This window comes from Pleurodeles waltl, chromosome 12 (genome assembly GCF_031143425.1).
Source record: "Pleurodeles waltl isolate 20211129_DDA chromosome 12, aPleWal1.hap1.20221129, whole genome shotgun sequence".
NCBI lineage: Eukaryota > Metazoa > Chordata > Amphibia > Caudata > Salamandridae > Pleurodeles > Pleurodeles waltl.
Genome location: NC_090451.1, coordinates 35,819,885 through 35,833,475, shown reverse-complemented (window position 1 = coordinate 35,833,475; position 13,591 = coordinate 35,819,885). Strand labels below are relative to the sequence as shown.

General features: G+C 44.8%; 1 protein-coding gene across 1 annotated transcript in view; it reads left to right on the top strand.

Annotated features, from left to right (window-relative positions):
- PLVAP (plasmalemma vesicle associated protein) overlaps window positions 1–13,277 on the top strand; it is a 59,806-nt gene extending 46,529 nt beyond the window's left edge. The window contains exons 3-6 of the mRNA XM_069216267.1: window positions 1,406–2,118; window positions 5,317–5,347; window positions 7,782–7,860; window positions 11,044–13,277. Of these exons, the coding sequence (XP_069072368.1) occupies window positions 1,406–2,118; window positions 5,317–5,347; window positions 7,782–7,858 (821 nt within the window). The 3' untranslated portion in view covers window positions 7,859–7,860; window positions 11,044–13,277. The remainder of the gene's footprint in view (window positions 1–1,405; window positions 2,119–5,316; window positions 5,348–7,781; window positions 7,861–11,043) is intronic.
- Window positions 13,278–13,591: the final 314 nt, after the last annotated feature.

Sequence of the window (13,591 nt, the reverse complement as noted above, 5' to 3'; positions counted from 1 at the left end):
ATAACAAAAAATCGGAGAAAAAAAGTAGAAAAATAAACTCTAAAAAATTAGAATATTTTGGAAAAAAAAGCTTGAAAAAATGTGAAAAATGCATGGATATGTTTAGGGGAGAGAACAGATCAGGCTGGGAAGAGGCTCGGGGTTAGTTGTAGGTTATGTTTAGGGGTTTTGTGAAAAGTCAGCCAGTAACTAAAAATTCTGTGTTCTCTGCAGAAAATTCCTCTCCACGGGTGAAGAGTTTTTCTTATTGAAATGGAGCTGGCGAGGGAGTAGGGTGAATTGTGTACCCACACGCAGAGGGCCGGACGGCCACGGGCGGAGGGTGGCCATTCTCAGAGCTTGACCTTGTACAGCGAGGGTGTACGGGGACATGACTAGTTATTCAGGTTTTACTGTGGTTGCACAGGCAGCGAAACCTATCCAGGTTTGGGTCAAGGAGCAGATGAGACCCAGAATCCGTCTTAGAACATTAGAATGTTGGGAGCTCCATTGAAGACAAGAGAGCAGATGAGGCCCAGAATCCATCTTAGAACATTGGAATGTTGGGAGCTCCATTGAAGACGAGAGCAGATGAGGCCCAGAATCCATCTTAGAACATTGGAATGTTGGGAGCTCCATTGAAGACAAGAGAGCAGATGAGACCCAGAATCCGTCTTAGAACATTGGAATGTTGGGAGCTCCACTGAAGACAAGAGAGCAGATGAGACCCAGAATCCATCTTAGAACATTGGAATGTTGGGAGCTCCATTGAAGACAAGAGAGCAGAAGATGCCCAGTCCTGTAATAGGCCGCCTGCTTTAACATTTTTTTGAGTTTGTGTTTCATTTAGAAAACTCTACTCTCAGTGTGTGGAATGCCCGAACGGCATTATAGTGCTTCCTTCTTGGGGCATACAGTAATTTAAAGCGCTCTCCCCGTGTATCATGACAGGGGAGAGTACTAAAAGGCAATTTTACCTCCATTAAGGGTAGAAAACCAAACAAAGTGAAACCGAGAGAAACTACAGAATGACGGAGAAGGCCTTTGTTAGCCATTGTTGGCCGTGCGCAACTCTATTGTCATCAAGAGTTCCCAGCATTCCAGTGTTCTTCCGTCTATGTCCGTCATGTCACACCATGAACCTAACTTCAACACAGCCCCTGCCTTGTCTCCTTGTGCAGCAGTAGTGGTCACCGGCTGAAGTCACAGCCGTGTATGCCGGGTGAGTCCCTGGCTGTAGACCTTCAATGTGTTGTGTGATCTAAGACAAACCACTCTGACTTCCTAAAGTCATTTCCAATAGTCCCCAAAATTTGAGACTCTGACGGCCTGGAAAGTGGTCGTCATCAAACAATCCTTTTTGTTGGCAATATAAAGGGGGAGTTTTTCTTCTGCTAACCTTGAGCCTTCTTCTTTGCACTCCTAGCTGAGAAGCTGCAGCTGAGGGAGGAGAAACATCACTTGGCGATGAACCAGCTCGCTGCGATCCACAACTGCACCACGGGCAAACAAACACTGGTGCAGGCAGCAGACACGGCGACAGCTGAGCGCGAAAGCTTCCACAAGCAAATGCTTGCGTTGCGGGAAGAGAAGAGAGCCCTCTCAGACCAGCTCAACCAGTTCAAGGCCTCCTGTTCGGCCATTGATGATCGGTTCCAGGCGGAACTGAAGCAGCTGGAGAGGAACTTTAACGCCGCTGTGCAGAAGGCCATGCCCAACCAGGCTGTGTCCCCCTTCCAGCTTAGCCCACATGTGAACCCGCTTGGCCAGGACTGCAGGCCTATCACTGCCGAGCTCACCAATTTTGTGAAAGACTCAGTGAATCGACTGAACACCCATGTTTCCTCAGTCATAGCAGAGAACAGCCTGCTCAGGACACAGCAGACGCAGGACAAGAGCCAACTGGACGAGTGCCAGAGGACCAAGGAGTCCATGGTGACGGAGACGAAGGCGGCAGTCCAGAGGCAGCAGGCCAGGTGCGATGCCGAGATGTCCCTCATCTACAAGGAGAAGGAGAACCTGAAGCGAGAGAAGGAGGAGCTGGGGAGGCGCTTTGGTGAGACGGGCCAAGCGCTACAAGCAGCCCAGATTCAGCTGACAGCTAAAACCAAGGAGGCAGAGCGCTGCATCAAGATGCCGGTAGGTGACCCGAACGACCCATTCATGAATCACAAATACGCTTGCTTTTTTATTGATAGATATTGATTGTGGAGTCAACAATTTAACGTCATAAACAGATTCACCTTTAGACTTGAGAGTGACAAAGTGGCCAATGGTGAATGATGTCATAATAGATCTAAAAACCCAAGCAGACGTCATCAAACAAACATTCTAGAAGGCCTATTCTTGCCAATTGTGAGAGATGTAGGCCTGGCCAAAAATAACTGTTACTTTCGAGTTCTTTTTACTGGATAGCTCCTCGAAGTTAATTTTAAACAGCACAGTCCGACCAGAGAGACCATTCTAGGAAGCTGCCACATTGCCACTGAGCAGATGTAAGGATGCTCCATTGAGTTGGTTTGAGAAAGGCCCCCGACATGTTCTCTCTTATTCTAAATGGTAGGAAGCTGACGGAGGAAAGCATGTCCAGTGCTAAAACAAAACCAATACATTAATAACGAAATGCAATTTATGGGCAGATCATTTGTTAAATATGTAAAAACTACGAATCTAGACAATCAATACAATACATGCCAGATACATTCTATATTATCCCATGTGGATTCACTCCAGTTTACTTTTCACAATGTTTGATTGGCTGGAGCGATGCTTAGAGTGACTTAGTAGGTTGGAGTGCATTAGCTCCACTAGTTATTGGCAGAATATAAATTTGGTGATTTGCCTATTTTGGAACCTTTAGATAACTAAAGGAAACTGAATCGAAGCCTCTGAGAAGTGTTAGTACAGAGACAGAGGTCTCTTTTTTAATTGAATGAGCTGCAGTTGAGGTATTTCCAAGCTGGCCTGGTCTTGTAGACAGGTTTTCAGGTATTTCCAAGTTGGCCTGCTCTTGTGGACAGGTTTTCAGGTATTTCCAAGCTGGCCTGGTCTTGTGGACAGGTTTTCAGGTATTTCCAAGCTGGCCTGGCCTTGCAGACGGGTTTTCAGATATTTCGAAGGTGGCCTGGTCTTGCGGACAGGTTTTCAGGTATTTCCAAGATGGCCTGTTCTTGTGGGCAGGTTTTCAGGCATTTTCAAGCTGGCCTTGTCTTGCGGGCAGATTTTCAGGTATTTCCAAGCTGGCCTCGTCTTGCAGGCAGGTTTTTCAGATATTTCCAAGGTGGCCTGGTCTTGCAGACGGGGTCTCAGGTACTTCCAAGGTGGCCTGGTCTTGCGGACAGGTTTTCAGGTATTTCCAAGATGGCCTGTTCTTGTGGGCAGGTTTTCAGGCATTTCCAAGCTGGCCTTGTCTTGTGGGCAGGTTTTCAGGTATTTCCCAGCTGGCCTCGTCTTGCAGGCAGGTTTTTAAGATATTTCCAAGCTGGCCTGGTCTTGCAGACGGGGTCTCAGGTACTTCCAAGGTGGCCTGGTCTTGTGGACAGGTTTTCAGGTATTTCCAAGCTGTCCTGGTTTTGCAGACAGGGTCTCAGGTATTTTTTAGCTAGCCTGGTCTTTGGGGCAGGTTCGCAAGTATTTCTATGCTAGCCTGGTCTTTGAGACAGGTTTTCAGGTATTTTCAAGCTGGCATTGAATTTGGGACAGATTACTAGGAATTTCTACGCTGACCTGGAATTTGGGAGAGATTTGCGGGTATTTCCGAGCTATCAGAGTCGTTTGGAATGGATTTAATGTCCCATAAGTAACTGAATATTCAACTTTTGCACATCACTGTAGTATATTTTAACTACAGTTTATTAAACTTCATATGTATACAGAGCACACGGGGATTAAGGGTGCACTTAAAAATCGTGAAAATGATCCATCCATTCTGAAGGAGTTTAAACAAGCTATGGTTTTATAAATAATTTGGCAAGTACAGAAAAAAGAAACTCCTGTTTAGGAACAAACCTCACTAGAATTATGTGATTCCACATAACAAACTGTGTGCCGTATAATTTGCTATTTTAAAAAATGTTTTCAACTCAGGTAAACTGATTGCCCTGAGTGCTGCAGTCAGTCTGGTACTGATGATGCATAATTTATGCCCAGACAGTATTAATGTGTGTTAAAAAGGCAATATGGTGAAATAGTATTGGCACAGAATGTGCAACATATTTTGCCTTTATTTGTTGTATGATGTAGTCTACCCTGGCTCACAATTCTGTTCATCTTTGCTGCACAATTTCAGTGGCCCTGGATGCAGAATCAATACACGTATTCCTAAAAGATTATTTATACCCAACAATAATGAAAACGCAAAAGTGTAACGTCTACCAGTAAGGCAATTTACAAGTTGTCGACGTAAAAATAAATTCACCATCAACTAGAGATAGTTGGGCAAATTAGACTAGCTAAGACATAACCACCCCATGTTCCACCGAGCCACACACCAATTAAAGACATACAAACCTGATAAAGCAGGCATACAAAAATATTGGGAAGCAAGAAACCACAGAACAAAAGCAAAGGACGGTCACCAAAATGCAAAGACAACTTTTACAAATTCTTGAAAAAAACCACACCAATTGAAGTTGAGTTAGAGGTGCGTTGGCATTTTCATTTTTGTCGTCTGCCAAATTTTAGACTTTACTAGTTTTAAAATGTAATTACTGAGACTGTTCACCAAATTCAGGAAGTGAATTTTTTTTAAGGACATTTGAAAAAGCAAACTGTTCACTTAAATCACTAAAATGTTAGTACAAATGCTGCTAAAAAAATCTGTGAGGCTGGAGAGAGACGTGTGTGTGCGCACACTAAGGTTACACCTGTTTAACTGTTTACAAAATTGGGAGGCAAAATTCTCCCTAGGTGAAGATTCTAGGGTTTCATAGATCAGCTCAGTTCAGAAGTCCTTCCTACGTCACAAAACCCGTTTCCAATCGGAAGTTGTGGTTCTGCAGCGCGTCCTGTGCACATGAAGTACTCGGGTATCTTTTGCTGCACAGAGACAATATTTAAAGCGAACCAGAGTATAATTTTTTACTTTAAAAAACTCTAATACATACCTTAGCTTTCCGCAGGAAGAAGATATTTTACTGTTAAATACGACAATAACTAGCCTATTGCAAAGTTTGAAGCGATAAGACGAGTAACAGGCGTTCTTGGTAAGACTCCTTGCCTGGGCAGTAGACATGATGGCTGCAACTGAGGGGTCAAACCCCGTTGCTTTTTCAGTTGGTCTGTCCTCTGTTTTTATCTTTTGACAACCCTCTTTCTCTCTCTCTCTCTTCCCCACAGCTCAACACCGGGACAGGCATGAGGCCGGTCGGTAAGTACCCACTGCTGCACTCCTCCCATCCCTGGCAGTCAGTGCCAGGGCGCCCACCCTACCTATAGCGCCTACAACCCAAGCCATGTGGGCAGGATCTTGGCAGGCAGCTGGCACCCCCAGCCGGACTCCTAGAAACACAGAAACCTCGACGAATCGACTGTGATCAGCAGATCGTACTGCCCTGGTGTTCAGTCAGACTGCCCTGGTGTTCAGTCAGACTGCCCTGGTGTTCTGTGAGACTGCCCTGGTGTTCTGTGAGACTGCCCTGGTGTTCAGTGAGACAGCTCTGGTGTTCAGTCAGACTGCCCTGGTGTTCTGTGAGACTGCTCTGGTGTTCAGTGAGACTGCCCTGGTGTTCAGTCAGACTGCCCTGGTGTCATTCAGACTGCCCTGGTGTTCAGTGAGACTGCCCTGATGTTCAGTAAGACTGCACTGGTGTCAGTAAGACTGCCCTGGTGTTCAGTGAGACTGCCCTGGTGTTCAGTCAGACTGCCCTGGTCTTAAGTGAGACTGCCCTGATGTTCAGTAAGACTGCCCTGGTGTTCAGTAAGACTGCCCTGGTGTTCAGTGAGACTGTCCTGGTGTTCGGTGAGACTGCCCTGGTGTTCGGTGAGACTGCCCTGGTGTTCAGTGAGACTGCCCTGGTGTTCAGTGAGACTGACCTGGTGTTCAGTGAGACTGCCCTGGTGTTCAGTGAGACTGCCCTGGTGTTCAGAGAGACTGCCCTGGTCTTAAGTGAGACTGCCCTGGTGTTCAGAGAGACTGCCCTGGTCTTAAGTGAGACTGTCCTGGTGCTCAGTCAGACTGCCCTGGTCTTTGGTGGGATTGCAGTTAGCATGGCTGTAAAAATAAGTGTGGCTCGATAACACAGAGTTAAAGCCACTCTATTGATAAACACACATTCACCCATTTATTAATACAGTTCAAGGGTCAAGTTCCATGTTGTTAGCACTGTACAACATAACTAAGTTGTGAAAACACTGCTTACTGCCTCACAGAGTCCATGCTAATGACCTTACACATGAAACCAACTCTAACAGGGCCCATTGGCTGGGATTTTGTCTCAATGCATGGAAAGAACCCTTTGAGTTCTGTTTATAAGCACTACACCTTACAAAACACCACAGATGAACCCTACATGCACCCCAGACAGTAATATGCTATCTGTTACCATTGGTAACCCGGGTCCCTGCATATTGAGCCACTCGGAGCTCCACCCCCTGCTGCTTCTAGGCACATGTGCACTCTCCTGACCTCTACTGGTGTATGTGCGGTCTCCTGGTCTCCGTCTTCCCCATGCTGTCCCGGTCACTCTTGGCACATATGGAGTCCTGGTGTTATTGTCACACATTCTTTGCTCTGGTCATGTCCGTGTCACCAGCCCTGTCCTACTTGTGGCACGAGCCGGAGAACCGGACAAAACACCACTGACTGAGGCGGTTGTAGGCCGGCCAGTGGCACGCGCTCCTGGGCACCTAGGGGATACTCTCTTTGGAACCACCCAACAGAACTCCCAGCCCCTGACCTGTGACCCGATCCATACCCACGTCCCAAACTCGGACTATGGGCTCTGATCCTGGATGAGACAGACCCTTCCTTGGGTCCGGTTGTCACTGGTCCCTAGGACTTCCTCTACCACGTGGGTAACTATCCCTGATGATGCTCCTTACACAAAACCCCAACCCTACCCCATCTCATGCCCTAATCCTTGGCACTAACCTCAACCCTCTACAACTAACTCCCGCTCTCAGTATACTCCTAAACTTCCCACAACCCCCATCACTCACTGCAACCTTATCACTGACTCTTGACACTAAACTTAACTATCAAAGAGTAACTTTGGCCCTAAGAGCTTGAACTCTTTAAACCCTTCCGGGGAGGGGGGCGGGGGCAGTTCTTCTGACGCGTAGTCCTGGGCCCTTGGAACAGACACAACCACACACTCCAAGCCGCCCATGTTCAGATGATGTCACAGCAGCAGGCAGTGGGTGGGAAGTCTCTGTGGAGACCTCTTGGTATGGGGGTGGAATAGAAACATCGCTTGTTCGATGGACACCCCTACGCGCGTTTCAAAGACATGACCCCATTGGAAAATCTGTTTGCCAAAAGTCCACTCCACCCTTCACAGATGTAATTTAAAAAACTCTTTTTTACCCACAGTCTGTGCTTTTAGAAAACTGTTTCAGCAATGGTAGACCCTCTGTCTGCTTCAGTCAACTCACCATTAGCACAGTCAGAGGACACGATACATCCTGTGTGTGGGTGGATTATTGGGTGAAGTGACGGAAATGAACCAAAGGGTACATTGGGAGGGTTTAAAGGGGACAGGTGACCCAATATTCGAGTGACATACAGGTAAATCCTAGCGCTCAACCGACACCCCACCAACCTAATTTCTGTTCTTCATTTTTCATTTATTTCTTTTTCTTAGGTGTAAACCTAAATGATTTGAATGAGCAAATAAGCAAGATTTTGGGAGACAAAACCAAGAATCCAGCCTCATTCTGAAGGTAAGAGAGCAGGAAACCAAAGGGAGGGCCCTGAAACACTTTTTTTTTTTTTCTCATTTCTACAACGGACACTTCACCCATTTGGGATGGACCGGCACCACTCTGGCCGCACTGGGGGTGACATTTCTCACCCTTCAAGACTTGCAATACAAATAAGTGTGGCTCTTCCACTGAGGGTTTTGCATCCTGACCCATCATTTATGCTAAGTGGGCAAAAAAAACGCAAAATTACACATTATTATGCAAAATGTGGGCCTCCGCACTTTAGGCACCTTTGAGGTTCGGGTGCTTGTTCACTGAACTGAAAGGATGTCTCCTCTTGCTTTCACTAGGGGAAAAGATGGCAAAAAATTGAGGGCACCAGGTGGTTTGAGATGTGTAGTGGGTCAGTTCATCCTGCATTGGCCTTTGTTCAGGCTGCTGGTAGATCTTATAGGATCTGCTCATGCACGCGGGAAGGGAAAAGTTTAATCAGCCATGTTTCTAGCTCAAAGTGTCCTCCTGATGCACAGGGGTAGTGATCTACGTAGAAGGAGCCCAAAAGCAATTCAAGAAGTGAAAATGTGGTCTCTGTGCTTCAGGCAGGAGCTGTACTAGGACAGGGGCTGCACACACACTGCATGGAAACCAGAGGATAAACAAATGGGCCCAGATACGAGCGACTGGTCATATTTTATTATGAGTATCAACAGGCCCTTCACCCAGGTTGCCGGGTACAAACATGCCTCTACTGATGGCAGTCATGAGGGCAAGGGGAGAGAGGGCCACTATGCCTAAAGCTTTAGTCTATCCAGGGCTTATGCTCCTTTAGCAAAATGTATTTTTTTAGGTTGGGGATGCAAGCACTTTGACCTGTTGTATGTATAGTGGGCTTTTAACCACGCCCATCACTTTCACTCATTCGTGGGCTTGCCTTTAAAAAAATCCTTTGTTATCATTGGTAAATACTTTCCATTTGTCCCTCCTTCGGGTGGTTTTGTTACTGCCTTGCAGACTGCCCTATTACATGGATCATTGCACGATTGCCGATAGGTTTGACTGTGAGCGAACTTCTTTTTCATTTTGTGTCTCTCCTTCGTGCTCATGCTGATGGTGGCCGTCGCGCTTTGAATTGGCTTGCTTATGTCAACTGTTTTTCATTAATTTTCAATTTACGTGGCAAGAAAAGTCCAGTTAGGAATTTACAATGCTAATGGCTCTAACTTGACCAAATGCGAGACCCATTGCATTAGAAATGCTGTTTTTTTTTTATTGAAAGTAAGCCCCATTCGCACTGAAGCAGCTTGTGGTGTCCGTACCACTGGATGGTATCAGATGCCATGTTTTACTGTCCTTGAACATTTTATTTTTAATAGTTGGAAATGAGTGCTTATGGCACCTGGTAAGAACAAAAGAAGAATAGAGAGGGCCCTGCATTCCGTTTTTGACCTAAGACTCACAAACACATCTAACAAGCCTGCCTGTACCCATGCAATTAGTTATGAGCTGCCACCAAGGGACAGCTTCACCATACCCAGGGTAGGGGCAGAAACCTCCCTCAACTGGCAGTACTTGTCATCTTTGGGTACACAACCAGTCCCGCATGGTAAGGAGATCTCCTTGAGAAGCCATTGGATGAAATACATGTATGAGGGAGAGAAAATTCAGGAGGAGTAAGAATCACACTTATATAATGCACTGGTGTAAATAAACTAGAGAATGAAGAGATAAACACGATATAGGAATTGATGAATACAAACTCATTAGAGCAGGAAGTTGGGATTAGGGGCATTTAAATATCCTGGGTATAAAGAAATAAGGAGAGGGAGAGTAGAGTACGAGATGGACATTTGTATCTCTCAGGTAAATATCTCATGGGTGAAAATACATTCGAAGATGGAGACGAGACAGACATTGTGACAACTTATAGGTAAGAACTTGTTAGAAGAGCAAGCTGTGGTAAGAGGCAATTAATTATCTGTGGGGTATTAACACACTAGGAGAGGGAGACATGATCCAGGCATTTACAGATCTAAAGGGGTTAGATAAATTAGAAATGAGGAGGATATAATATTTACTTTTTAAATTGATCATGGGTATAAATACATCCGAAGAGTGAGATGTGAAATGACAGATTTCTTTGGAGAAAGGTTGATAACTGTGCAGAATGGCTGCTGGGAGGAGGGTATGACCTGTTCGTGCCTTTCCTCACAGCTCACATTCTTTTCCCACTTATTGAAGACACAACACTAATATGATGCGTAAGATTTATATGTACAAAAGCGGTTGTGAGCGGAGTTTTTAAACAAAGGACATTTTTTCTAAGTGCATGCAATTTTGTGTCGCAGTCAGCTCATAGCTTCACATACATTAAGAAATAAGCTTACTGAGGTTCATGGAGTGTGATGCTTACAGGGTGTTTTTAAAGATGTTTGTAAGTTTTATTGGCCCAGTGCAACAACGGGAAGCTGTTCCCACTGCCAAGGGAGACATCCAGTGGGCTGTTAATGTCCCTCTCCTAACACCTCCCTGCCTCCATACATGCCCCTGGGTTTCCTCCCACACTCCACACCAAGGTCTCAGTGGCCCAGATCTCCCCAACCCCAATGCTGGTCCCAGAAGATAAACCACCCAATCCCAGTGAGTAATATCTCATGCCCTTCATGGGTATGTAATCCTGCAGCTGGATAAAAGCCCTATTGTTGGGGCTCTGGTTGGTAAATGTTGCATCAGCAAAACCAAGAAAGGCTGTAAAACTTTGTGTTTCTTTGCAAAAGTTTCCCCACTTTCCAAACATCACGTGTGAAGGCTTTGCAATCACCCACCCATGGATTATTTTCCTTTCTTGACCTACACAATGGAATCACTTTGTGTAGAGTGAAATTCAGAAGGCGGCAATGTTTTCCAATTTTTTTTTTCCAATTCTATATAAAACTCTACACACGTCATGGTCCTCTGTTTCTTTCCATTCTTTTTACACAGTCAAAACTTAGAGGACATGAGCTCCAGCGTCCAAGAATGAGACGGCTGCTGGAAAATCTAGGAGGGGTAGGATGAGAAACACATCCTGAAGACTACTTGAAAACAATGAGAAACAATTTACCCAAAACCAGAAGCAATTTGTAACATCCTTTATGACGCATGCATTATTTTCTGAATCTGTTGGCCGTGTTTAATTGTGTGGCTTTTCTTTTCCCACCTCAGGGGCCAATTAAACATTCTCATCACAGGAGAAACATTAGTTTGACTCAACAGGAAACTCCTAAGAGAGACTCATCTGGGACTTAGAGAATCTGTGTGCGTCGTTCCTTGTTTTATTTCTTCTGAAGGATGTGCCATCTATTAGTAGGGTCAACAAGATCCCACCGGTGACACCGATCATTAGCTTGAGTTCTACGGAATATTCCAAGGCTTCAGTTCCTCTTGGTGGGTGTCTTCCTTCTGGACTACGAGACGCCACAGCCTTCGTAGGGGCTAAGACAATAAACAAAATATTGCTGGAAGAGCGGAATCCTCTTTCTTGAAAGCTGGCACGTAACAGACAATCTGAGAGACAAGCGAATAAGAACATTTGGAGGCCAAACCAACTTTTACGCAAATGATCAACGCATATACCTACAACTGCAGAGTTCCCAAAAACTTGTACAGCACACCAACCCTCATCTGTACTCTAGTGCAGACTGTGAAATCCTCCACAGGAGATTCCAAACTCTGGCTGCTCTCCTCAGATTTTTCCATTGACACCTAAACAGTTGAGGGGCACGTCCTCATGATTTAAGATTTTGCCTCCAATGTCAGAATTCTATTTAGTCAAACTACTACATATGTGTGCATTTACTAACTGGTTATCTCTCATATACATACTCCCCGTCCTCTAAATAATTCTAGTACATCACTTCGCAGCACAGTCCAATCCCAACTCTGCACAATAATTGCTATACTCCGTCTAATGTACGGCAGAGTTTGAGAACAGAGAGATGCCGCATACCTTTGCCTCAAGACCCAGACAAATGCATTTTTTTCCTTACAATATGTATTCTGCAGTTATAGTACAGCTTCATGTGTCTCTTTCCATTTGTTTTGGCAGTGTGTGCCCCACATTTAGCTGTGTTTGAAATATCCGCGCCTGTTGTACTGACACACGAAACTGATTCCTGTACGAAGAATGCGGCCGGTTTCCTGTAGCAGTAAAGATTTTTGGAGCTTGAAGAAAAATTGAGTTTTATATCTTGGTGCTATGCCTCTCCTATCAGCAAAAGCCATTTTTGAGGCCTTTTGTTGTACTCCGAAGCACCAATGTTGTGGCACCTGAACCCTGTGCCATACAGCCATCTTCATGTAACCACAGTCATGTCATGGAGTGAAGCCATATCTGTGCTTTTTTTTGGAAGAAATGTAGTTTAGTCATTAGGTAGTGAACTTGGGAAACAGAACATATGCGCTGTAATCCCAGCGCCCTTATTTGAATTACTTTTGTGGTACCTGGCACTGTGTTTTACTCTCTGTCTCACTAACTCTCTGCTTACCTGTATACCAAAAGCAGGTACTTAGAGGCAGGGTAACTTCTACTGCTAAGTACTGTTTTAAATAAGCATTGGAAAAGTTATTAGATCTGGCTTTAATGTGTTGGCTCATGCAGCATTAGCACATGAGAGTGGGATACACGGGAAGAAGCCACCAGTGGCAGACAGGGAGGGATACAGTTGTAAATTAGTCCTGCGCGCAGTTTTATGTAAGCATTCGAAGACAGGTGGAAGGATAAACCCAAACAGCCAATACATTATGTGAGAGATTAATAGTCTTCTGAGATAAACCAAGACGTGACAGACAAAGTCTCAAGCCAAAGGCTGACATAGGGCTTGCTTGGAACCCCAAAAATCCTTAATGACGCAGGGCTGAGGGACAAACTCAGAGGCGGAGGCTTAGATCGAGAAATACAGAGCTCAAGTAGAGAGAAAATTCACTTCCCCGGGGTGGCCCTTGGAAGATGCAGGACCTGTACTGATTCGAAGAAGTTCCGCAAACCAGTGCCACTAACTCAAATGTTTTTCTGCATATCGCTTAGCACTCAGTTTGCAGGGTTCATTCTAATTTTTTGTGAATATACCAGATATCTACAGTGACTGATCTTCATTCTAGGGTGACACATCTTTATGTTACACTTTTTGTGGTGCAGTTTTGTTGTGCAACGCACAAGACACATAGCGCAAGCTTAATCATATCAAGGTGCAAATGCAGGTAACATGACTTGTAAATATGGTTACCCAGCTGTGGATTTTGCTTTACAAATAAACACCATGTTCTTTGTAGTTACAAGGCTTGTCATTCCTCTGTTTGCTGGTGTAACTTATCCTGATAACAGTAAAATGCTAATGAGGAAATTTGTCTTGTACATTTTTTATCCTGTGCTGCATTAATAAACATTTCTTGTAAAGTAATTTGTGGTCTTCTGGCAAAGGCTTCATAAAACACTTTATTATTTTGTGAAATGTTCTCTGTGGTTGTCACTGAGGTCTCCAAGGAGTTCTTTTTCTTTACAAAAACGTTTAGAACCATAAAAGTGCTAAACGTCCCAAATTTAAATGTAAAAAATACTATAAACTTATAGGATGTCGTGTACAGTTAGGTAGTCATGGAGACTCCACTTCCGCAGGACAATCAGTCGAAAAATTGTCCTCCACTGGTCTATTTCTATAAAGGTCAACACTCTTTTCCGCATTTAGCACTTCCACCTGGAATCCAATGGTTTCCA